The sequence below is a fragment of the Panthera leo genome, chromosome A1, assembly GCF_018350215.1.
Source record: "Panthera leo isolate Ple1 chromosome A1, P.leo_Ple1_pat1.1, whole genome shotgun sequence".
NCBI lineage: Eukaryota > Metazoa > Chordata > Mammalia > Carnivora > Felidae > Panthera > Panthera leo.
In genome coordinates this window covers 124,031,216-124,059,057 of record NC_056679.1, presented here as the reverse complement: position 1 = coordinate 124,059,057, position 27,842 = coordinate 124,031,216, and the positions used below count along the sequence as shown (strand labels likewise).

The 27,842-nt window shown below is 35.1% G+C and overlaps 1 protein-coding gene across 7 annotated transcripts in view; it reads right to left on the bottom strand.

The window, feature by feature from the left end:
- DDX4 (DEAD-box helicase 4) overlaps positions 1–27,842 on the bottom strand; it is an 82,338-nt gene that overhangs the window by 28,236 nt on the left and 26,260 nt on the right. For 2 of the 7 annotated variants that reach the window (XM_042939035.1, XM_042939075.1), the window contains exons 4-10: positions 22,379–22,456; positions 18,502–18,579; positions 16,807–16,857; positions 12,816–12,875; positions 3,680–3,790; positions 2,432–2,512; positions 1,396–1,458 (exon numbers count right to left, since the gene is read on the bottom strand). In XM_042939035.1, the coding sequence (XP_042794969.1) occupies positions 1,396–1,458; positions 2,432–2,512; positions 3,680–3,790; positions 12,816–12,875; positions 16,807–16,857; positions 18,502–18,579; positions 22,379–22,456 (522 nt within the window). Of the gene's footprint in view, positions 1–1,395; positions 1,459–2,431; positions 2,513–3,679; positions 3,791–7,065; positions 7,242–12,815; positions 12,876–16,806; positions 16,858–18,501; positions 18,580–22,378; positions 22,457–27,842 lie in introns of those variants that run through there. The other 5 variants (XM_042939043.1, XM_042939059.1, XM_042939052.1 and 2 more) reach the window with 5 other exon arrangements.

Genomic DNA, 27,842 nt, shown 5'->3' with positions numbered 1-27,842 from the left:
TAGACCCACAAACGTATGGCCAACTAACCTTTGACAAAGCAGGAAAAAAGACAGTCTCTTTAACAAATGGTGCTGGGAGAACTGGACAGCAACATGCAGAAGATTGAAACTAGACCACTTTCTCACACCATTCAGAAAAATACATTCAAAATGGATAAAGGACCTGAATGTGAGACAGGAAACCATCAAAACCCTAGAGGAGAAGGCAGGAAAAAACCTCTCTGACTTCAGCCGTAGCAATTTCTTACTTGACACATCCCCAAAGGCAAGGGAATTAAAAGCAAAAATGAACTACTGGGATCTTATGAAGATAAAAAGCTTCTGCACAGCAAAGGAAACAATCAACAAAACGAAAAGGCAACCAACAGAATGGGAAAAGATATTTGCAAATGACATATCAGACAAAGGGCTAATATCCAAAATCTATAAAGAGCTCACCAAACTCCACACCTGAAAAACAAATAATCCAGTGAAGAAATGGGCAGAAAACATGAATAGACACTTCTCTCAAGAAGACATCCAGATGGCCAACATGCACATGAAAAGATGCTCAACGTCGCTCATCAGGGAAATACAAATCAAAACTACACTCAGATATCACCTCACGCCAGTCAGAGTGGCCAAAATGAACAAATCAGGAGACTACAGACGCTGGAGAGGATATGGAGAAACGGGAACCCTCTTGCACTGTTGGTGGGAATGCAAACTGGTGCAGCCGCTCTGGAAAACAGGGTGGAGGTTCTTCAAAAAATTAAAAATAGACCTACCCTATGACCCAGCAATAGTACTGCTAGGAATTTACCCAAGGGATATAGGAGTACTGATGCATAGGGGCACTTGTACCCTAATGTTTATAGCAGCACTCTCAACAATAGCCAAATTATGGAAAGAGCCTAACTGTCCATCAACTGATGAATGGATAAAGAAATTGTGGTTTACATACACAATGGAGTAGTATGTGGCAACGAGAAAGAACGAAATATGGCCCTTTGTAGCAATGTGGATGGAACTGGAGAGTGTGATGCTAAGTGAAATAAGCCATACAGAGAAAGACAGATACCATATGTTTTCACTCTCATGTGGATCCTGAGAAACTTAACAGAAACCCATGGGGGAGGGGGAGGAAAAAAAAAAAAAAGAGGTGAGAGTGGGAGAGAGCCAAAGCATAAGAGACTCTTAAAAACTGAGAACAAACTGAGGGTTGATGGGGGGTGGGAGGTAGGGGAGGGTGGGTGATGGGTATTGAGGAGGGCACCTTTTGGGATGAGCACTGGGTGTTTTATGGAAACCAATTTGGCAATAAATTTCATATATTGAAAAAAATTAGATTAAAAAAAATTAAATTTGGATTACAATAATGTTAACCCCTTGTAGGTAAACCAAGTAAAAACTCACCTCGTCCACTTCCACTGCCACTTCTGCTTTGGTAAGTGTCACCATTACCTGTAAGGCATTGTTCTGCAGATTACTTAGACATATAGCTATTTCTATTCAAATACTGAGTACTGAGGATACCTGGTCCCTTTGTCCATCCATCTCTTAATTCTACATTTAATATAAATCTTTTCCTCATGTGAACACTTTAAAACCTTCATTTTTTTTTTTGAGAGAGAGTTTTAAGTTCACAGAAAAATTGAGAGAAAGGAACAGAGATTTCTCTGATACCTCCCTCCTGCCCTCACATTTTAACAGCCTCCCCCATTATCAACATTAAAAGTTTATCATATTAAAAGTTTACAGTAGGGCTCACATTCGGTGTTATACATTCTATGGGTTTTAAAAAACATAAAATGACTTGTATCCACCGTTGATGTATCATACAAAGTATTTTCACTGTTCTAAAAATCCTTCATACTATTCCTTCCTGCCCCCAACCCCTGGCAACCACTATTCTTTTTACCCTTCTCCAAAGTTGTTCCTTTTCCAGAATGTCTTAAAGTTGGAAAGTATTTAGTAAGTAGCCTTTTCAGATTGGCTTCTTTCACTTAGTAACATGCATTTAGGGTTTCTACAGGTCTTTTCATAGTTTGATGGCTCATTTCCTTTTAGTACTGAATAACAGTCTATGGTTTGGATGTACCAGTATATACACATTTGCACATTTTTATCAACAATGTGTTGCTGTGTTTTTTCATTTTCTCCTCAAATCACCTAAAGAGTTCTTTCTTTGAAACCACTGCAAACTTCATTTTCCTTCCTCCAATTCAAGCTATATTTATACATCAAATTAACTGGTAAGAGAGAAGAAATAATTCACAGTGCACAAATTTTATAAGGAAGGCAAAACTGCCCATGTATAAAAAGCAGATCTAAAAATCATAGAAAGTTATGAGCTAACCAAGTATACTTAAATACATCTATTAGTTTACTAATTGTAGAGCTAAAAACATATATGAATGTTTAACATTCAATAAGAAATTCTATTTCTCACCTGCACCACTTAAAGATGGTCTTCTAGAACCAAAAAGGCCACCAGTGCGCTGCATTCCCTCATCTTGTTCATATTCACTATCTGTATTTGTACATAATGAGATTATATTACTTTTAAGAGGTTTTAAAATGATAAAGAGAAGAAAATCTAAAAGAGAGACAAGAAAATCAAGTGATAGTGCCAGAAGTTAAAGATGTGAGGCAAAACAGTTTAAATTGTAAAGGAATCACAATGAGCATTTTTCTAAGAATCACACAAAGGATTTCTCCATAAATTATTTCTTTGAATTACAAATGACTTCCTCAAAACTTTTATTAAAATTATTTTTTAAAAAAGTTAGGGCCAATACTATGTTAAAATATCATATAAGCAAAAGTTAAACAACCTCCCAAAAATAGCACTGCTACTGCCCCAGAAACTTCACATTGCATAGCCTTTTTGCTTATTCTCCGGAACAGTACCCGCTTGCTCCCACTGTTGCTAAATCAAACCTTACAAGTCCTGAACAACCCCTAGACCCTTACACTTTTTTAAAAGTGAGAATTCACTAATCTCCTATACATCTATTAAATTATTACAGATTTAGTTTTGACTTCCAAAACCACGCATCCTTCCTCTTCCATTAAGAGACACACGCAATCCAGCAGTGACTTCTGAAGTCAATACCCCTAGCTCTAAGAAACGATGGCTGGAGTAAGTTGTTAGAAAGCCAAACTGGTAGAAGAGGGTATAAAGGAGGGTACAGTCTTAGAGAAGGCTACCTATTTCTAAGCTTGGCTTTTATGATGAAGGCTTTAAAACAGTAATATTAGGCACTTGGGTGGCTCAGCTGGCTGAGCACCCTACTCTTGGTTTTGGCTCACGTCATGATCTCACAGTTTGTGAGTATGAGCCCTGCATTGCGCTCTGTGTGGACAGAGCAGAGTCCACTTGGAATTCTCTCTTTACCCCCACCCCTTTCCCGCTCTCTCCCTCTCTCAAAATAAATAAATAAACTCTAAAAAAAAAAAAAAAAAAAGTAAGATTAAAGAGCTGAGTCACACAAACTTCTATAAAGACTCATCTATTCCAACAGGTATGCAATTAGATATGTGTCTAAAAATGTCATATATAATGTAAGCAATTATATACCAGCTACAGTGTAAGCTCTTCTCATATAATCCTCTCAACAAGCTTAACCGATAGGTTTTATTTTTTATCATTTCCTTCTTAACAGATAAAGCACACCATTTGCAATTCACTACTAACTTGAACTTCCTAGACCAAATCCTCCACGGCAACCTCGGAAACCACCTCTTCCACCTCTTCCACCTCTTCTGGATGACCCTGAAGCTTCTGAATCATTTCCATCTTGATAGCCTATAATATGAAAACACACACAAGAACAACACAAAATAACAACAAAGAAATCTTGGAGAAATGGTGTCCAAATTTATTTTAAGCCTTGCATAATTCAGTAACTTTAAATATTTTAAGGCATTAATAGTTACTAAAAAGAAATGCCATATTTGACCTATAAATGTTCAACTTTGGGGCACCTGGGTGGCTCAGATGGTTAAGCGTCCAACTTTGGCTCAGGTCATGATCTCGCAATCTTTGAGTTCGAGCCCCGTGTCCGGCTCTGTGCTGACAGCTCGGAGCCTGGAGCCTGCTTCAGATTCTGTGTCTCCCTCTCTCTCTCCCCCTTTCCCCACTCATGCTCTGTCTCTGAATCTGTCTGTCTCTCTCTGTTAAAAATAAACATTAAATGTTCAACTTTACTACCATAAACAGATATACCTACAATTAAAAAAAAGAAAAAACCCACTGTTTTCTGAGAATCAAAACGAAAAATAACCAGAGGTAGTTAGTTGGCTGGCTCAGTCAGTAGAGCTTGTGACTCTATTCCAGAGTTTTGAGTTCAAGCCCCACGTTGAGAGGAAGTTTACTTGAAAAAAAAATTTTTTTTGACGAAAAAACTGTCACTTGCAAAACACTGAAAATTACCACAAATGTATCATTAACAACATTTCTACAATGCACAGAAGCATTAGTAAATCTAGGCTTACATTGTTCTTTACAGAAAACAGTAAAACATCTTACTCAAAGCAGAGACATATAGACATATACAAAGCCTGATTTCCTACTATAAACACTTTAAATTCAATTAAAAACCAAAAATCAGTATAAATATTTCAAGTAACATATCCCACCTAAGGCAGAACGAGGTCAATTCAAAACCAAAACGTCAACTGGGCAGAAAATAAAGAGAGATTCAATTTATGAACTTGCCACTATTTACAAAGAAACTTCTCAATAAAGGTAAAAATTCTACCTGTATTTCTTGATACTGAATTATATATGTTTTTAAAGCCTATTTATAAAATAGGGCAGACTTAATTCAAGGTAGATTCATGGTGATACATCTACAACCTCAAACTTAGATTCCTCAATCTAGCAACAATCGCTTTATCAATACTTATATCCACCTTTTCTAAATTATTTGTGCCTCTTTATCTTTGAATAAACCTTGTTAGAGTTTATCTCTTCTCAAGAAACAGTTTATTTTTTTGACCCGCGTCTTTTTAAGGTATGTTACTTTGGTGTGAGCACATGAATAATAAAATGAAAACCTATAGACCTACTAGCCAGCTTAAAACTAAAAACGTTCCCAGGGCACCAGGGTAGCTCAGCTGGTCCACCCCAGTCCAACTTCAGTTCAGGTCATGCTAAGTTCATGGGTTCAAGGCCCAAGTCGGGGTGTGTGCTGACAAGCGTGAAACCTGCTTCAGATCTGTCTCCCTCTCTCTCTGCCCTTCCCCAGCTTATGCTGTCTCTCAAAAATAAATATATTAAAAAAAAAACAAACTAAAAATATTCCCAAGACCTAGGGAGACCATGTGTAGTCTTTCACCCTATGTTTCCCCCTTCCTCAACCAATATCCTGATTTGTTTCTCATTTCCTTGCTCCTAATTTTACCAACTATGTGCATATCTTTATGCAACATATTGTTCAGTTTGTTTGAGCTTTATATAATGGAATCTTATAGAACATGTATTTTTTATCTTGCTTCCTTTTATTCAACTTTTTGTTGATGCATACTTCATTCACTTTTAGTGCTGAATAACACTCCACTGTATCTGTTTCATTCATGTCTATTTTCTTTTTAACTTCCTTCTACTGAGTTTTTTAATTACTTAAGTTGAATACATTAATTTCTTTTCTACTCAATGCATTTAAGACTACAAAAATTCCTCAAAAAGTCAGCTGCTTTAGCTGTATCCCTTAAGTTTTGATGTTTTTACTGCCCATTCAGTTCTAAATACTTTATTATTTCCATGTGAATTTTCAGAAATTGAGAAATTCAGTTTCCAAACCACAAGGGTTAGGCTTTTCATTATGGATTTCTGTTTTCACAATACTTTAACAAGAGGACATAGCATATGATAAATTCTACAGTATATTGTGAGACTTCCTTTTGGCCTTAATTTATGGCAAAATTATGTCTATTTTCTAGATGCTGTAAAAGAATGTATAAAAGAAGGGTGTGTATTATTCCAAACAGAAATATTAAATCAGGCTTAATAACTAGTATTCAAATCTACCGTAGTCTCTATAGTCTTACTCATTTCTGGTCTGCTCATTCTATCAGTTTGTAACGGAAAAATGGTTTAAACCTAAGATTAATGGTTTAACTAGAATTTGCAATTTTTTTCCACGTAATTATGTCTACTTTTGCTTTATATACATAAGAATATATTGTTAGATTTCAAACCATGTTCCAAACTGTAATATTTTCCCAGTGAACATGCCTTTTATCATTAGGTAATTATTTCTTTATCCCTAATATGTCTGCTTTAGTCTATTTTGTCTCCTATTTCTATACCAGCTTTTGGGGGTTCATATTGGACTGACATTTTTCTCTTTATTTGCAACTCTGCACTGAAATACATGTAACTATACACATATTATGATTACTGACATTGATTTCTTACTTCTTTCATCCTCTTTTGTGTTTTCTCTTTCCTGAGTTTTTTTCAACTTTTTTTGTTCTTTCTGCCCTTCTGTTAGATTTCCCAAATGCTACATTTTATGCCTTTACTGACATCCTTCAATCTCACCATGAATATTTTATAAATATTTAAATTAGGGGAATCTGGGTGGCTTAGTCAGTTAAGCATCCAACTTCAGCTCAGGTCATGATCTCACAGTTCATGGGTTTGAGCCCTGCATCAGGCTCTGGGCTGACAGCTCAATGCCTGGAGCCTGCTTCAGATTCTGGGTCTCCCTCTCTCTCTGTCCCTCCCCCCACTTGTGCTCTCTCTCTCTCGCTCTCTCAAAAATAAACATCAAAAACAAATTTTTTAATAAAAAATTAAAAAATAAATTATCTTCAACCTTGTCTATTTACTACAAAGTCCTGCCCTTCTACTGGATTTCCTCCACTAGTGAGTTATACATCATGTACTTTTTCTTATTATCTTTCAGTTTTACCATTTTTAAGAAATCCTGAAATTAGTTTCAATCCATTCTCTTTCCTACTGAGGTGACAAAGAACTAAAGTATTTCATTTGTTAGTATGTTGGTTCTTTGTTTCTATAACACCTAAATTAATTACCATCATTTATTACTATCTTCTACAAGCAATACTTACCTAGGCTTACCAAGACGCTTACCATTTTTAAAACGTGTATTTATTTAGTTTTGTTCATCATTGCTTCCTACTTCTTTGTTGCAGTTTCCTCTTACTAGTAAATATGATTTAGTAGTTGTTTCCTCAGTGGTATGACAGCACTAAACACTATCTTTACCTCAGTGGTATTATTTCTCTCTGATAACTAAATTTTCCGGATATAACAGTTCAGATTCAGAACTATTCTCCTCAGAATTCTACATTCTCCTCTATTCTGATCTCTACCTTTATTGGAAAAAAAAAAAAAACAACGCACAAAAGTTCTATCAATCTAATGTTCTTTTACAGGTGGATCAATATTTTTTCTGATAGTTCAAAATATTTCTATCTTCATAATTTTGTTATTTCAATACACATATAGGGGTGTAAGTTTTTTTTAAATTCTCTCTGTAATCTTGTGCCTCCTTAACTCTAGAAAAGTCTCTGAACTATTCTTTGAATAGTATTCTTCCCTTCCCTCTTTCATCTTCTGTGTTCTTTCCTCAGGAGATATAGAGACATATGTTAGAGTAACAGAGCTTCTTATTCTATCTTCCCTAGAAGATATCTTCAAGTTTTCCATTCCCAAATTTAGAGAATTTCTTCAGATCTCTATATGGACTCATTTATTCTACTCATCTTTAATCTGTTTAATCCATTCATTATGCTCTCAATCACTACTGCTTTCTGTAAATTCAATTTGGTTCCTTTTCAAAACTAGCTTCTCTGCTGAGCCAATGATTATAAAATGACTCAGTACTTCCAGTACCAAAGCTTAATAATTCTGTACACAAGAGAAACACAAACATTTAAATGAAGATGCTTTCCTTTTCCTGTAACTAATGCCAATTTCCAGTTATATAAGAAGTCTAATAACTTGAGATGAAAATAACATGGATGTTACATACAATTAAAAATCTGCATGACCTTCTTGTTTGAAGGTAGGGACACTATGTATCCCACATGGTCATAAAAATAATTTGTTTTTAAATAAAGAGGTTAAAAGGTAAGTAAAGCACTACAGAAGTTACAATGAATGAACTAGATCTACACTTTCAACACATAAATCTTTAAAAACAAGGAATAAAAAAAGTCACAAAAAGAGGGAGAGTGCTTGGCTGGCTCAGTCAGTAGAGCATGCAACTCTTGATCTCAGGGTTTTAAGTTTGATTCCCACGTTGGGTGTAGAGATTACCTAAAAATAAAATCTTAAAAATAAGTCACAAAAAGATAGGTATAATACATTTTTATCAAAGTATGAATATGAAATATATACACACACCAATGTTAAATTAAGTTAACTCTGGGAAGAAGAAGATATAAAATATAAAGAGAAGATAAATCTTCCAACAATTAGGTATCTTTTTATATATGAAATATACATGACAAAATGTTCCTGTTAAATCCAGGTAGTGGTATTCAAGTGTTTGTAATGGAATATTCTGTGCTTTTCTGAGTTATTGAGATATTTCAAAATTTACCACTTTAAAAGTCACTTTTCATAAATAACATTAATTTTTTTATTTTTTTAATGTTTTTTTATTTTTGAGAGAGAGAGAGACAGAGATCAAGTGGGGGAGGGGCAGAGAGCGAGAGACAAAGAATCCAAAGCAGGCCCCAAACTCTGAGCTGTCAGCACAGAGCCCAACGCAGGGCTCAAACTCACAAACCATAAGATCATGACCTGAGCCTGAAGCCGGACGCTTAATTAACTGAGCCACCCAGGAGCCCCAACATTAAGGTATTTTTAAAGGTGACACATTAGTCCTTCCGTGAGGTGTGTTCTGCATTTCATAAGGGACAGCTGACAAACTCTTGCAGCTCTTAATGATGTCTGGTAACAATCCTCAAAAAGGCATAACTTTATAAATCATTTAAACTTCGGGTAAAAGAAATATAAACATCTTTTCTTCATTTAAAAAAGTACTTACCATAAATTTAGTGAGGTCACTCAACCTTCAATATATAAAATTCAATTATATTTCTATATACCAGAAAACAAAATGAAAATTTTTAAATGATATGGATCAATGACTCAGCAAAAATGGCAAAGTAACAAACTCCAAATTCTGCTACTCCAAAAAAAGAAAAAAAAATGGACAAAAACTGTCAGAATAAAAATTTTCCAAAATGAAAGTTAATCAGACTTGCAGTAACCCAGAGAATATTTTAAGCTGATTCTCAGAATGGTGAACTCTGTGGCATATTTCAACTTACTTCAGTCCCATCTTCTGGCAATTCCACTTCTAGGCATATATTCCAAAGATGCAAAAACAACGACTCCCAACAGATAAACATATATGAATGTTCATAGGAGCATAAGAGCATTTTATATATACAATGGATAATTATTCAACTATAAAAAGAAAAGTTCTTTGTTCTGATACATACTACAACATGAACATTGAAAACGTTATGCTAAGTGAATTAAGCCAGACAGAAAAGGGCAAATGTCTTATGACAGTTATCAGGACATGCCAATCAAAACCATAATGAGATACCATTTTACACCCACAAGGATCACTACTACCGAAATGACACACAATAACAAAGACTGGTGAGGATACAGAGAAGTTGGGACACTCCTACACTGTTGGAAGGAATGTAAATTGGTGCAGCTGCTGTAGGAAACAATTTTTCAGTTTCACTCCAAAGTATATACACCATAAAAATTGAAACACATGTTCACATAAAACTTGTATGCAAATGTTTATAGTAGCATTAGTCATAATAGCTCAAAAGTAGAAACAACCCAATAATCCATCAGGTGATGAACAAACAGAACATGGTACACTGTGAATTATTAATTAGCCATTAAAAGGAATTAAGTACCATCACATGCTACAACACGGACAAACCTTGAAAACATCATGGTAAGTGAAAGAAGACACAAAAAAACCACATATTATATCATTTCATTTACATAAAGTCCAGAATTGGCAAATCCATAGCTACAGAAAGTCAGTTAGTGGTTGGGTTGCTAAAGGATGGAGATAAAAGGGAAATGGGATGAATTGCTAATAGGCACAAGGTATTTGGGGAGTGGGGAGAAGGAAATGTTCAGGAATTAAAGAGTGATGATTTGACATACAACACAGTGAATATACTTAAAACTACTGAATTATATACATCAAAATGGTGAAGCTTATGTTATATGACATATTAGATAAATAAACATAAGTATCACAAAATATCAAATACTAAAGTAAAGACAGACACAAAATCACTCACTAGTGAAAACTGCAAAACATAGGAAAAACTCAAGATTTACGATGGGGATATTCAGGAATTGGAAGCACCAATATTTGCAAAGATGGCCATTCTCTTCAAACTAATCTACAGATTCAGTGCAATCCCCAAAATATCCCATTAAGTTTTTTCCTGGAAATTGACAAACTGAATCTAAAAGTCACATGGAAATGCAAAAGACTAACAATAACCCAAGTAATACTGAAGAACAATAAACTTGGAAGACTTACACTACCAGATATTAGGACGTATTATGAAATTACACTAATTTAGGCTATATGGCAAAGATGTGAAAATACAGAAACTGACCAATGGAAAGGAACCAAGTCCAGGAATAGTTCCACATAAATACTGTCACCTGATTTAGGACAAAGGCAGCCTAGCAGTGGAGAGTGGAAGGGAAAGTCTTTCAGAAAGTGATACCGGATCAACTGCACACCCTTATGGGGAATAAAAATGGACCTTGATCCCTATCTCACACCATATAAAAAATGAAGTCCAAATGAATCACAGTCTGAATGTGGAGGCTAAAAAAAATAAAATTTAACAAGAAAAAGAGAAGACAGTATCTCCATTACTTTAAAGGGAGCAAAGAGTCTCCAAATATAAATGTTATCCACGAGTTATTTTTATTGTTCTTGCAAATTTTCTGTGTTAATTTGCAAATAAAAAGGTAAAAATAGACACCCCAAAAAAAGGTGGCAAAAAACTTGAATCAGCACTACACAAAAGATGATGTGCAAATCGCCAGTAAACATACGATGCATTGCACATTTTATTAGCCCATCAAGAAAAGGCAAGTTAAAACCACAATGAAATATATTACCACAGACTTAACAGAATGGTTAAAATTAAGAAGAAAATACCAAGTGAGGTGAGGATGTGGGAGTGTACCTCAGTATATTTATCTTGAAAACATCTGACAGTAAAAAAAAATATACAAAATCTATGAGCCAACAATTCTATCTCCGAACAGATAACAGTATCACCAAAAGCAATGTACTGGAATATCCACAGCAACAGTTTCAAAATAGTCCAAAATTGGAAGACATCCCAACATCCATGTACTGTTCTGTACAGCAGAACAGTAAAACAAAAGAATCTATATAGTAATGATAATGATTACAACTGCAACCAACACTATGATTGCATCTCACAAACACATTAAGCAGAGAGAAGCTGGAGACAAAACAGCATGTTGTATGATTCCATTTATATTAGGTACAAAAACAGAGAAAATTAATCTGTCCCGCCAAAAGTCAGAATACAAATTACCCATGTGGTGGGCAAGTTGCTGCTGAGTGAATATGATCATAAAAGGCGCTTTTGAGGTGCTAGTAATTTCTACTTCTTGATCTGGATGCCTATGAACATGTATGATGTATGCACATGTCTGGTACTTTATGTCATATTTCAATATAAATTTAAATACACTTATATTTATGCACACATACTTGTATTTACTGACCACCATGTGCACGCTTTCCCTACCTTCAAATGTATACAACTCCAAAGAACAGCGATCAGGAATACCCAAAAATGACTGTTTCCCTGTGAGTCACCCTGTATTAGTCAATAGGCCAGGATCAAGCACATAGAGCTTTTGGCTTCTGACTGCATCCCATAAGTATGAGTTAAGCAGATTTAAAGAGAATAGTGAGGAAGATACTCACTGTTCTGCAGAAAACAACCAAAAATTTAAAACTAAGAGCAATACTTAAGGAATATTAAGTGTTAAAATTGCTTGTTAAAGGAAAAGCAATTCTAAAAGGGGAGTCTGGCTTTTACTTAAATTTCCTTGCCATTATTACATGTCCCCCTGCAATTATCATTAAAAAATTCAATTTATGAGGTAAATAGCCATCCCTCATTCACCACCAAATTCCTCCCTACCTCACAGCCCTAAGAAGGTTATACTGAAGTCCACAAGTCCTAGCTTCACTAGGGAGCATCTGGTATTCAGTGGGCTATTCAATAGGGAAGGAAAAAGCCGTTCCCAAGTTATGGTGAAAATACTAATGTATCTGATTATATAGTTCCTAAGGATAAACTCTTTTAATATAAGGAGATTTAATATCTTTTAATATAAGGAAATTCAATAATTTTTATCCATTTTATAAGTTCACTATGTGTTGTTGAAATACCAAAAATAAAACCCACATGTCTACCCATAAATGATTATCAAGAATTAAGCATGGTAATGTTTATACCATCTCACCTTAACTGCATCAGAGGCAGGATTAGCAGAGTATGACAGAGCACTGCCAGACTTGAACAAAGAATAATCTACAATTTCTTCCCTCTCCCTCATCTCCAAATATTCTATTCAGAGACAATGACATCCCAGTTCATATATATTGTGAATGACCAGAATTCATAGTCCCTATTCTGTACTTCATAGCACATTCTGGAGATCTTCAGGGAAAGAAACCCAATGACATTAGAAAGTGTAAGTACAAACTGTTCCAAAATATGGTCCTTACCGCCTCTCTTGGAAAATCCTCTGTTCCGTGTTTGATTATCTTCACAGTCATTACTAGATTCTTGAATAAAAATTTAACATGTGAATAGTATCTAAATAATTAATTTCAAAGGTGAAATATCTAAATAGCACTGTCACAGGATAAATTAGTGAAAAAGTATTTTTTTAAAGTAAAATAACATTTTAATTCTTGAAATAATTTTAGCAATATAAAGACATTATTCAGTCAACTCCCTATACAAATCATTTAATATACCTAAATGTTAAATGTTAAGCATACAATTGAGAACTCACTTTTTGCCAAGTGCCACACACAAGCCAAAAAATAGGAATTTCAAAATGTTAGTATGACTAAAAATGGTTTCAGAAACATCTAAACTATTAAGTAGTCAAGTGGTTCTGAAATGTAGGCCATAGGCCACTAGAAATACATGGCTTTTTTTTTTTATAATGCTATCAATATTTCTGTAATTTGCCTTTCTTAATAAACCTCAGACATTAGAGGCTTTTTTTTTTAAAGCTAACTTTTCCCTCATCATCCTAATGAAAGAATTTGCAGATATCCCATCTTTTCTGTTTTTAGTGACATTATCAAATAACATTACCATACATATTATATAATAATAATTAATAATAATAAATATTAATTATTAATAAATTAAATTTATTATTAAAATAATAATATGACCTTTAGTAATAACTTTACAAAACTCTTTCTAGAAAACTCCAACAAAGCCACATTTGGGAAATAAACAAATGGCTTCAAGAGATCTTTATACATGCCATGAAACGTTTAAAATCTGAGAAGTTTAAGTCACAGTAATGTCATCAAGTGGCTAGACAGCTTAGAAGCTATCAGTTAAGTTCCTTGCAAAAATGCTAATTTAACAATTAATATTGTTCTATAAGAAATGCCCCAGAGCTCTTGTTGCAGGCTCCTACTTCAAATGAAGTCAACGACTACCAAACATTCCTTAAGAACAATCTAACAACCAGACAACTTTCTAGAAGGCAGGATTTAATACTACAAGGGAACTTAACATGAAGGAAAAAATTGGGGAAAGGTTAGCACACCCTGGAATAATGATGACAGCTAACAATTATTGCCTTATATGAAAAAAAAAAAACCTATGAATTAATTTGAGAAGTGAGAAGGAGAAAGAAGTCTCACATTATTTTTGTCCAATTATTCCCCTAAAACAAACCTATATTTTGACCACACTGGGAATTAAAATAGGCTAATGACATTAGGAGAAGTTGGGTGAAGGGAACAATTATATTAGCAGAGGGGTGAAGGAAACACTCTAACTTGTTAACTCTAACTTTCTAACTTGTTGTAAGTCTTAGACTATTTCAAAATAACAAGTTATTTTAAAAAATCACTGTATGGGAATGCAAGCTGGTGCAGCCACTCTGGAAAACAGTATGGAGGTTCCTCAAAAAACTAAAAATAGAACTACCCTATGACCCAGCAATTGCACTACTAGGTATTTATCCAAGGGATACAGGTGTGCTGTTTCGAAGGGACACATGCACCCCAAGGTTTATAGCAGCACTACCGACAATAGCCAAAGTATGGAAAGAGCCCAAATGTCCATTGATGGATGAATGGATAAAGAAGATGTGATATGTATGATATGTATGTACCATATATATGTATATATATATATGTATATGTATGTACCATATATATATGTATATGTATGTACCATATGACATACATATATATATGGTACATACATACATACATACATACAAGGGAGTACTACTCAGCAATCAAAAAGAATGAAATCTTGCCATTTGCAACTACGTGGATGTAACTGGAGGGTATTATGCTAAGTGAAATTAGAGAAAGATAAATTTATGACTTCGCTCATATGAGGACTTTAAGAGACAAAACAGAAGAACATAGGGGAAGGGAAACAAAAATAATATAAAAACAGGGAGGGGGACAAAACATAAGAGACTCATAAATATGGAGAACAGAGGGTTACTGGAGGGGGTGTGGGAGGGGGGGATGGCCTAAATGGGTAAGGGGCATTAAGGAATCTACTCCTGAAATCACTGCTGCAATATACGCTAATTTGGATGTAAATTTTAAAAAATAAAGTTAAAAAATAAAATCACTGTAGAGTTAGAAGATAAAGCCAAGGATAAAAAAGAGAGATTATCCCAACATCAGCTATGACCACATTATATTATTAATTACATAAAAATCACTAAAACTGTATAAAATATGTAACTTAAATAAAATATAAAGACACTTTAAACATATAAACATAAATAACACATAATACATTGATTATATAAAACATATCAAATATATATTAGTATGCAAAAATGTCACATATATTATTATATTTTTATATAAATAATATCACATAAAATTAAAAATTAATAGTAATAACAGAATTCAGTATAGTTTAGCACTGTTCTAAATGAATAATATGTACTAACTTTTTAAATCTTCACAAAAACCTTATGAAATGGGTATTATCATCTTTTATCAAAAGATAAAAGCTATACCAGCTAGAGGAAACAAGACTGCAGGGCCAATAACGACCACAAAAGATGCTATTCATTTGCATGCAGAGTAATAGCTTCTATCATGATATTAAAATCTGTTCCTGGGCTTGCCAACAACAACTGTAAGAATGACAGAATTCAATCCATATATATGTGGGGTTTTGGGGGTTTTTTTTTGTTTGTTTTTTTAAGGGGACACAAGCTTGAGAACAGAAGAAAGAAGACAAAAGAGAAGAAAGCAGACCATTTTGGAGGAAACAAGTTCTCTCAGGTGCCAGGAGAAACTGGACTTTGTGCTCAAAAGCACAAATTGGTTAGGTGAACATGATCTTGAAATATTAACAGATTTAAAAATGGGAGATTAGGTAGAACAGAAATGGAAAAGAATAAAAATTGGTTTTTTTTTCTTCTGTTAAATATTACTTCTATGTTATGTACATTTTCATTTGAATAAGATATGAAAAAATGAAGAGACAATTAGGCAGGATGAGACTGACGACAGTTTAGGGAAACAGTCTTATTAGAGATATTAAAACCCCATCTAACTCCAAACAGGTTTTAAGGTTATCATTCTAGGCTTGGTATTGATGTTGAGAATCGCTGTTAAGAGTATAAAAAGATTAGGTCTCAAATAAATCATGAAGATGGATGGCATTTACTATTTACCATGAATGTGTGTGGTATTAAACTTCATATTTTCACACACATTTTCATTAAGTTTGCCTAACAACCTTTTAATATGATGGCCTCCACTCTGCAGAATAGCAAATTGTGGCTCTGACAAATTAAGCAACTTGCTCTAAGTCATTCAACTAGGTCACAAAGCAGGGCCAGGAAACAAAGTTGCAAATCCAAAATGTATTATGTCATTATGTTTCCATAGATAAGTGATTACCAAACAAAATGACATCAGGATCACCAGGCAGGCTTTTTAAATACAGGTTCCAAGGCCTCATCCAAATCTACTTAATCAGTAGAAAGCACTATTAATTTTTATAATCTATCTTCTGATAACACTACTCTACTCTCATCATTCTCTTTACTCCACCAAACCAGTGTGTCAGTACTTTTGATAGAAATGCCTTGATAGCAGCAGTCATCTACATACTCATGAATCTTTTTCCACTGTCAAGAATTATGTAAGTCTGAATAGGGATCTGCATGTCCCAAACTGTATGTGTATATGGACATGGAGTTTTGATTCTTAACTTGTTCTTTCTATTATCCCCTTTTTCTTAAGGTAGCAAACCATTCAGAAGTCGCACCTCATAGACTAAGTCAAATGGCAATAGGCCAAACTAGGATGCCTGAATTCTTGGTCAGGGCTCTGGTTATAATTGCTGTATGAAAGTGGGTTTGAATAAATTAGAACTGAAAACCACTGTGACACTTAATCTTAGTTTTCCCTTTAGCATGTACTCTGAACATTCAATTTTAAAAGCCACTACAAAAAACATTAAACTTACGTCTCCAGAAACCAGAGCTATCACCTTCTTCAAACTTGTTATTTGAAAAACCTATACAAAATAGAAAATTAAACTTGCAAATTTCTGAAAACAATTACCTGTATCTCTGTGGTAAACAAACCAAAAAACAAAGGGAAAAAAACAGCAAAACAAGTGCTTCTTGTTATGATGCCCCTTTAATACAGGATAAACGACACAGAACTATAAATATAAATACTGAATAAAAACTCACACGGGTTGGGGGGCACCTGGATGGCTCAGTTGGTTAGGCAACCAACTTTGGCTCAGGTCATGATCTCACAGTTTGTGAGTTCGAGCCCCATGTCAGTCTCTGCACTGACAGCCCAGAGCCTGGAGCCTACTTCAGATTCTGTCTCCCTCTCTCTCTACACCTCCCCTGCTCACGCTCTGTGTCTCTCTGTCGCTCAATAATAAATAAATGTTAAAAAAAAAAATTTTTTTTTTAAACTCACATGGGTTGGGTAACAATTTCTGCATTGTGTCATTTAACTAAGGTAAAATGTCAGCCAACGCTATAGCATCTCAGATGTCATATATTCTTCTATATTATATGGTCAAACTACGGCTATATATCAACATAACACACTACATACTTTCTATTCAAAATATCAAATGTTTTAAAACCTTCAATCTCTTCATTTGCCAGAGGACAATATTACTCAATTATAATCCAATAATCAGTAATTTTTCCCATCTCAGTAATAAGGAAATTCTTCTAACATTTTTTATTTTCACCAAGTTTTTTTTTACATCTTTCATTTAACTCTACTTTCAGATTTCTCATATAATAAAAACCTGTACATAGATTTACGTGTCTCTGGAACATACAGATATGTCTCTAAAATTAATTTTAAAAGGATCTATCAGTAATATTTCATAAAATTTTTAAATGTTGAATCTTACTTAAATTATCTTTAGTGCAAAGACATTCATGGAATAATATACCTTAAAATTAAATGTGAATGTAAGATGCCTGTCAATCAGTATTTAAGCAAAATTATAAAATATATTTATATTAAATGATGGCTTCTGCAATACAGAGACTAATCACTTTGACAGGTATTAAATTTATATGCAGAATGTATATATAAAGTCACTTAATATCTCAGGTACAAAATAATCTAACATCCCTTTTAACACAGAAATCTAATACACAATTATGATATAAAAGTAAGTACCCTATAGCTTCAATGTGTAATTAGAGGAAAAGAGTTTTTCCTTGAAAAGATACATAATTTCCAAATAAAGATAATCTATACAGAAATAGCATATTCCATAAAACCTAAGTTTTCAGTTATTTAGTTCATGTCAGTATTTGCAATCTTTTAAGTTGGTTCAGAAAGGATTATAATCTATCTACTACCCTCCACAACTGACCTTTCCCAACATTCAACCCTCTTCAACTGTCTGGTTTCCAAAATGCTTGGTAAAGTCGTCCATCTTCACATTATCAGTCTTGTTCTTAAGTTATGCTCCAGTTCTGATATACAGTTTTTAGTTTTTAAGAAAAAAAAAAAATGTAACTTCAAAGCTACTACTGGTTCTTTGCTCAACTCAAATTCACCTTTTGAAGTATATAAGATGGATCTCTTGCTGGGGGCCACAGGGGAAGAGTCTTGAGTACAGGAAAAAAAAAACTAAATTGTGATTATAAGATTATCATCAGCAGTTTACCTCTGTTTCCAAAACTCTTTCCAACTCCAAAGCCACCCATTGTGGATGTATTCTCCCTTTTACTAGACTCGCCAGCATCTGAAAATTCAGACAGAGTTAAAACTCTTTAAAACATATAACTGTGCCATCAAAGACTAGAAATTAAAGGACTCCTTGAGATTGCTTAAAAATAAAATCTTTAAAAAAAAAAAAAAAAAAAAAAAAGGAGGGAACCTTGCTGGGTCCTTCGGTAGAGCATGCAACTCTTGGTCTCAGAGTTGCAAATTCAAGTCCCACGTTGCATGTAAAAATTACTTAAAAATAAAATCTTCAGGGGGTGCCTTGATGGTGCAGTTGGTTGAATGTCCCACTCTTGATCTTGGCTCAGGTCATGATCTCATGGTTTGTGGGTTTAAGCCCTGTGTGGGGCTTTGCACTGATGGTGCCAAGCCTAATTGGGATTCTGTATCCCCTTTTCTCTGCCCCTCCCCTGCTTATGCTCTTTCTCTCTCTCTCTCTCAAAAAAAACAAACAAACAACAAAAAAACCTTTAAGTAAATAAATTATTTAATTTTATTTTAAATAATTAAGTTTTATTTTTATTTTTTTAATGTTTCCTTATTTTTGAGAGAGACACAGAATGCCAGCAGGGGAGGGGCAGAGAGGGAGGGGCCACAGAATCTGAAGCAGGCTCCAGGCTCTGAGCTGTCAGCACAGAGCCCAACGTGGGGCTCAAACTCCCAAACCGTGAGACCATGACCTGAGCCAAAGTTGGATGCTTAACCAACTGAGCTATCCAGATGTCCCTATTTTAAATTAATCTTTAGGGTAAAGGTACCTCCAAGGATAGGGAGAAACAAGTATAAGAACTTATAAAGATATAATACCCTTCAACTTTTTATAAAAAATTCGTAACTTATAATACTAAGGTAAAACCATAAATATACTACTGGTGAAATACAGCTTTCTATTAGTTGTTATTTCATGAATGACTTTTCCTGACTTTTAATGAGGAAATTCAACTGTGATTTTCTGTATATTGAAACCTCACCCTGTATAGAGCCAGCTACTTAAACTTATGCCCCTGTATGAAGGTTACATGCTACTGAACATGTTATATTCTTGTGCGATTTTTTAATTATTACTTATTTATTCTGTTAACACTTAAACTTCTCAATCTTTCCACTTTTAAAATTCAAATTAGGAAGGAACTAGGCAATAAAGAAATAAGAGCTGTGACTGCCACTCCCCTTATCACCTCTCCACTCTTCCAGCGTCTTTACTCATATTATCTTTGAACTTTATCTCCTACCACATAACACTGAGCTCTCAACATTTTAATTCACACCAAACAATGTCCCATGTTCCACACTGTGAACTTCTAATACTGTGTACCTTCCTGTATACTTCAGCAAGGCATTCCCTGCTTTCATATTTTCCTACCAAAATTCTTCAGCATGGCATTCCGTTTTCCTATTTTTTCCTATCAAAATTCCTTTCACACTTCAAAACCCCAGTTCAAAGGCAACCTTATCTGAAGAAGTATTCTTTCAGACCTCCTGTCATCATCAATCCTTTCTCCACATTCCCACAGCACACTACCACTTTATTTCTTTCCATGTGTTTCTCTATCACTACATTAATCTTTCTGAGGGCAGAGGTGCTAAGGCAAGAAGCATGGTTATTTAGAACAAAACACTAGAACAAAAGACATCTGAAACAACAAAAACTGCATAAATTGTGTCTTACCTATCTGTGTAATATCTTAATACAACTAAGTTAAAGGACCTGCAAAACTTCTAAAGCCACGTGCAAAACTGCTTAAGAGCAATTATCCATATTTTCATCAGATTCTAAAGATGTGTGTGATTCAAGAAGTTAAAGCTATTTATGTTATACTTTATAGAACATAAAAAGGGGATCAATGCTGTATTATAAGCAATTAAGAGACAATTTCAAAAACAAATTACTAGCTATGCAAGTTCTGAGAAAAAAATATCACAGAGGTTGAAACTAAAATAGCGGGTTAACAATAACGAAAAGGAGTTATATTAATGGGTCTATGAATTCCCAAGATTGTATGTGGTACAATGATAACTTTTATAAGTATTAACATTCAACCAAGAGTTTTGATAAGTTTGTTTTTCAACCTAACCCATATGAAATTAACAACGTGTAGTAAAAACTGTCTAAGTGGTGTTTTTCTAGTTTAAAAAGCTTTTATTCAGAGATACAAGCTTCCAGTTATGGAATGAGTAAGTCACACAGATGAAAAGTACAGCATAGGGAATATAATCAATGATACTGTTAATAGTGTTGTATGGTAACAGATGGTAGCTACATTTGTGGTGAGCATACCACAACCCATACAGGTGATGAATTACTTCATTGTACACCTGAAACTAATGCAATATTTTAGGTCAACTATACTTCAATTAAAAAAAAAAGAGAGAAAAAAAGTACATTCAATTAATGTAAAACTTTAACAAGATATATAAGTATACTTTCTGAACTTGAAAATTTAAAAATAGTTAATTCAAAACATTTCTGGCTTTGGTAAAAATAAAGTATTTAAACTTTTAAAAAGATTTTATTCAATAATATTTTGAAATCTACATCAAAAAGTGTCACCTCATCTATTCTAAAATGGGACTTAAAAACATCTACTCAAAAATAAAGTTTTAAAATAAATCCAGTATTAAATATTTCTCTAAGTGTAATATTAAGATATTATCTCTAATGTTAGTAATAACTAACAAAACCCACACCTGAACCTCTTGGCAAGATTACATGATTTTTATTCATCAATGCTTCTTACTATGAAGGTTTTAAAAACAGAATATATGTGCATATTTAAGGAATAAATTGGGGCACCTAGGTGGCTCAGTTGGTTAAGCATCCAACTCTTGATTCTGGCTTGCATGATAATCTCACAGTTCATGGGTTCGAGCCCCATACTGGGTTCTGTGCTGATGGTGCCAAGCCTGCTTGGGGTTCTCTCTCCGCCCCTACCCCACTCATGCTCTCTCTCAAAATAAATAAACTTAAATTTTTTTTAAATAATTATTTCCAAATTATATCAAAATATAGATCCACATGTTAACTATGTTAACTGAATCCAAACAAGAAATTAAGTTTTCCAAATATCAAATGAAATGCCACACCTTTAGTTTCCAATGAATAAAAATCCTTAGAAATAAGATTTTTCAACTAACATCTAATGAATTCAAGATTAAATGTTTTGTGTATTTAAAACTACCAATTAGCCCTTATTTATGGCATCCTGTAAAAGAAATAAATGGTCATAAAGATATTTAAATAAATTGAAGGTTCTCATATTTTATCACACTATACTAAAACATAAAGCAGAATATTTTCAGCATTTTAATAACAATTCTAAAAATGGACCACAGTAAGGTGTTCTGCTGTGTCATTATCAGATCACACGGTTGATCTAAAAATAACAATGAAAAGTTTCAACACTGGGAAAATAACCTCTTAATATTAATGACCTAAGAGAAATGCTTCTGTGCTGTCTTTCTGGAGAAATTTTAAAAAAAACAGGTTCTTCTCACCCTCATCTGTGAAGTTTTTACCAACACTCCTCCCATGCCAATTGTTGGAAATCAATAATCACATTAAGTAGCAGCTCTGTAAACCAACTCTCTTTAATCAATCTAACCAATCTATTTTTATCAATTTAACTATCTCCTACTATCCCAGAAAAGGAAAAAAAGGCAAAAAGAACACTCATAGCTGAAAAAATAATAAACTCATTACCTCAAAGTCTACTCTGCAGAGAGTTATAACAGATTTAGCTTTGCACTCAACAGCCATAATAGTCTCTATTCATTCTACCATTCAACAGTTGAGAAGTTTTAATGAAAGACAAAGATACCTCTGTTTCCCAAACTCCTCCCAGAAGCAAATCCACTTCTCATGAAATGATCTCTTCCAGAAGGTCCATCATCCATTTCTAAAGCAATTAACATTTTGAAGCAAATCCAAATTAGTATCTGGTGGTACACAAATTTTAAGCCATTCCAATGCACGACCCATAGGACAAAGGAGAATTATATAAATCAATAAGAAAAACAAACAGCCTAGTAGCCTATCTAAGGGAGTTTTCCAAAAGAAAAATAAATGGTAACTAAAGCTTACTCAACTACACAGAATGGAAATCAAAGGAAGGAAATAGCTTTTTCAATCACATGACTGACTGGAAAACAGTTTTAAGTTTGCTAATAACAAAACCAGTCAAAGACAGGGGAACAAGAACAAATCGTATACTATAGTGAAGCTATAAATCAATCTTAATCCTAATTTTAAAAGAGTATACTTTTTGAAAGTATATTAACTTCTCCTCTGGATAAACAAATCAAACTGTCATATAGAAATTGAATCAATACTTAAATCTCTACATCATACCTTAACAGTTTTACAGGTGAGCTCTACCAAATCTCAAAGAACAAATTATTTCAATTTCCTACAACCATTCCCGGAAATAGAGGAATTATTCCCCAACCCATTCTACCAAGTGAACATAATTTTGACATGACAAGGAAAACTCTCACAAGTAGACGCAATATCTCCAAAACAATTATTAGCAAAACAACCCCAAAGGAAACTGAACAGACAAAACATTATGACCAACTTCGGTTTTTCCCCCGTATGCAAGGGCATTTTAACATCACAAAGTCTTCAAAAGGTAATTAACAACATCAACATATTAAAAAGAAAAAACTACCTCCATAGGTCTATGATATAACTCAACACAATTTATGACTTAAAAACATATACTTAGCAATTTAAGGGATGTTCATGGCAGCTTTGTTCGTACCAGCAAAAAGGAAACAACTCATATGTGCATCAGTAAGAGAATAAAAATATGTGGCACAGTCACACAAGAGTATTACATATGTAAATATGTTCTATACTTTATTATACAGAATTATATATATTGTATATGTATAGTGTATTCATGTAAGAGTATGATTATAAATGGACCAAAACAACTGTCAACATGGATAAAACTTAAAAAGAAAACTGAATGAAAAATTCAAATTGCAGAAAAAGACTATATATAGTAAGTTACCATTTTTGTAAAACTCAAGAAGCAATCTTAAATATAGTGTACAGTGTACATATGTAATAAGTTTCTTTAAAAAAAAAGAAAACAGGTGCCTGGTGGTTCCATCAGTTGAGGGTCTGACTCTTGATTTCGGCTCAGGTCATGATCCCAGGATGGTGGGATTGAGCCCCATGTGGGGTTCCATGCTGAACGTGGAGCCTGCTGGAGATTCTTTCTCTCCCAATGTCCCTCTCCCCCACTCATACTCTCTTCATGTTTAATTTTTCTTTAGTAATTTTAGGGATTACTGCTCTCACTTTCAGAAATTTAACTAAGTGCCATCACTGAATTTTATCCAGTTCAATCCCCAACAAAATACATAGGAAGAAAAACATCAGTACAGAAGTCCATAATATAAATGATGAAGTATAGCTATTTTTCTAAAGTGCTCTGAACCCTATCAAAACAAATCAAAAGAAATAAAAATAAACTCCATTTAAAATGAAATCAGATTAATGAAAGCAATTCCCACCCAGTGACCAAAGAATGTATCTCATATATAGTCACATTTGGACCAGATCCAGGAAGGAGGAGCAAATTTTGAACTTAAAAAAAAAAACAACAACAACAACAACTCACATACTGAACCAAGCAAAAGTACCAACAACTATGGGACTTCAGTATGAGTTCTAGTCCTCTATGATCTTCCAACCTTCCTCTGAAATGATCTGCTTAACACAAGGTGAAAAGGTTAAGGGAAGATGAGAAAGACTTTGTGGCAAAGAGTTCTAAAACAACTTCTCATTTTTTAGGGCTACCAGCTGTCCTAACTTCTAATCCCCTTCATTATCCTAAGTAGCTCAAAGACTAAACATTTATAAATCACCAATGTTGGAAGGAAAAAAAAAAAAAGAGGTTAGAGTGGAAGAGAGCCAAAGCATAAGGGACTCTTAAAAACTGAGAACTGAGGGTTGATGGGGGGTGGGAGGGAGGGAAGGGTGGGTGATGGGTATTGAGGAGGGCACCTTTTGGGATGAGCACTGGGTGTTGTATGGAAACCAATTTGACAATAAACTTCATATAATGAACAATAAATAAATAAATAAATAAATCACCAATGTTGAGTCTTCCATCTAGAGATCACGCAATTATAAAGGTAATGTGCACTGGGGATCTTGTTAAAGTGTAGATTCTGATGCAGTACTTTTGGTTGGAGCATTAGATTCTGTATTTTAAGAAGTCTGCAGGTAACATCAATGCTACTAGTCTGGTAACCACATTCAGAGTAACACGATTTTTATATCCACCAAAAGACAAACCAGAAAATATTCACAGCAGAAATATTCAAAACAGGAAATACTGTAAACTACCCACATGCCCATTAATACAGTTTACAGCACAGTTACAAAGTAGAAAACATATATCCAAGAATAACTCACAACTACTTGTGAAAACATGGAGAGAATCTTGAACACAAGAGAATATATAGTTCCATTGTAAATGATTCCAATTTACAGGAAAAACTGATCCGTGCTGCCAGAAATCACAATAGCAGTTACTCCTGGTCAGAATGATGGGGCTTCGAAGGAAGACATAGAAGAATTTTAGAGCACCACTAATGTTCTATTTTTTGATTTGGGTACTCAACACAGCAGTATGTTCAGTTTATTCAAATCCAGGAAGCTGAACATTTATGATGTGAATCTTACTTTAAAATAGTGAATCTGTGTGTACACTGTGCTTCAATAAAAAAAAATTCTTTTTAAAACAAGAACTTGGTCTACATAGATCTGAGGACAAAGGCAACTAACCTTGTAATTAGCAGGTAATTTCCATGTTCCAGAGGTTATTTTTTTTTAAAAGATGAAAAGCATAAAATCAAAATTAAATTAGGACATGAGAAAAGAAAACTAGAGGCCAATCTTAATAAATTAATTTTAAAGTGCTAAATAAAAAAATTAACATCTCATTTCACTGAAAACTACAATAAAATAGCTATGCAGGGTTTATACTAGGAATACAAATTTAGTTCAAGTTTAAAGAACTCCATTTACAACACTACATTAAGAGATTTAAAGGAGACAACAGATACAAGTAATTTTTTTAAAAAAGCATTTATTAACATTCAACTGCCTTTTCTAAACAAAACTAATATTTGACCAGAAGTGGAAAAAAACTTCCTTGGCATGATTTAAAAAACAACTAATGTAGGAGAGGGAAGATGGCGGCCTAGGAGGACACTGGGCTCACCGCGCATCCTGCTGATCACTTAGATTCCACCTACACCTGCCTAAAGAACCCAGAAAACCGCCAGAGGATTAGCAGAAAGGAGTCTCCAGAGCCAAGCGCAGATGAGAGGCCCACAGAAGAGGGTAGGAAGGGCGGCGAGGCGGTGTGCGCTCCACGGACTGGCGGGAGGGAGCCGGGGCTGAGGGGCGGCCCGCCAGCCAAGCAGAGCCCCCAGTCTGGCTGGCAAAAGCAGAGGGGCCGGACGGACTGTGTTCCGACAGCAAGCGCGACTTAGCGTCTGGGAGGTCATAAGTTAACAGCTCTGCTCAGAAAGCGGGAAGGCTGGAGGACAAAGGGAGGGAGAGTTGCTGAGCCCCCAGACGACAGAGCTCAGTTTGGTGGGGAACAAATGCACTCGCCAGCGCCATCTCCCCCGCCCATCCCCCAGCCAAAATCCCAAAGGAAACCAGTTCCTGCCGGGCAACTTGCCACTCCGCACAAACACCCAACTCTGTGCTTCTGCGGAGCCGAACCTCCGGCAGTGGATCTGACTCCCTCCCGCTGCCACAGGGCCCCTCCTGAAGTGGATCACCTAAGGAGAAGCGAGCTAAGCCTGCCCCTCCTGCCCCCGTGCACCTTGCCTACCCACCCCAGCTAATATGCCAGATCCCCAGCACCACAAGCCTGGAAGTGTGCAAGTAGCCCAGACGGGCCACGCCACCCCACAGTGAATCCTGCCCCTAGGAGAGGGGAAGAGAAGGCACACACCAGTCTGACTGTGGCCCCAGCGGTGGGCTGGGGGCAGACATCGGGTCGGACTGCAGCCCCACCCACCAACTCCAGTTATACACCACAGCACAGGGGAAGTGCCCTGCAGGTCCTCACCACTCCAGGGACTATCCAAAATGACCAAACAGAAGAATTCCCCTCAGAAGAATCTCCAGGAAATAACAACAGCTAATGAACTGATCAAAAAGGATTTAAATAATATAACAGAAAGTGAATTTAGAATAATAGTCATAAAATTAATCGCTGGGCTTGAAAACAGTATAGAGGACAGCAGAGAATCTCTTGCTACAGAGATCAAGGGACTAAGGAACAGTCACGAGGAGCTGAAAAGCGCTTTAAACGAAATGCAAAACAAAATGGAAATGACGACGGCTCGGATTGAAGAGGCAGAGGAGAGAATAGGTGAACTAGAAGATAAAGTTATGGAAAAAGAGGAAGCTGAGAGAAAGAGAGACAAAAAAATCCAGGAGTATGAGGGGAAAATTAGAGAACTAAGTGATACACTAAAAAGAAGTAATATACGCATAATTGGTATCCCAGAGGAGGAAGAGAGAGGGAAAGGTGCTGAAGGGGTACTTGAAGAAATTATAGCTGAGAACTTCCCTGAACTGGGGAAGGAAAAAGGCATTGAAATCCAAGAGGCACAGAGAACTCCCTTCAGATGTAACTTGAATCGATCTTCTGCATGACATATCATAGTGAAACTGGCAAAATACAAGGACAAAGAGAAAATTCTGAAAGCAGCTAGGGATAAACGTGCCCTCACATATAAAGGGAGACCTATAAGACTCGTGACTGATCTCTCTTTTGAAACTTGGCAGGCCAGAAAGGATTGGCACGATATCTTCAGTGTGCTAAACAGAAAAAATATGCAGCCGAGAATCCTTTATCCAGCAAGTCTGTCATTTAGAATAGAAGGAGAGATAAAGGTCTTCCCAAACAAACAAAAACTGAAGGAATTTGTCACCACTAAACCAGCCCTACAAGAGATCCTAAGGGGGATCCTGTGAGACAAAGTACCAGAGACATCACTACAAGCATAAAACATACAGACATCACAATGACTCTAAACCCGTATCTTTCTATAATAACACTGAATGTAAATGGATTAAATGTGCCAACCAAAAGACATAGGGTATCAGAATGGATAAAAAAACAAGACCCATCTATTTGCTGTCTACAAGAGACTCATTTTAGATCTGAGGACACCTTTAGATTGGGAGTGAGGGGATGGAGAACTATTTATCATGCTACTGGAAGCCAAAAGAAAGCT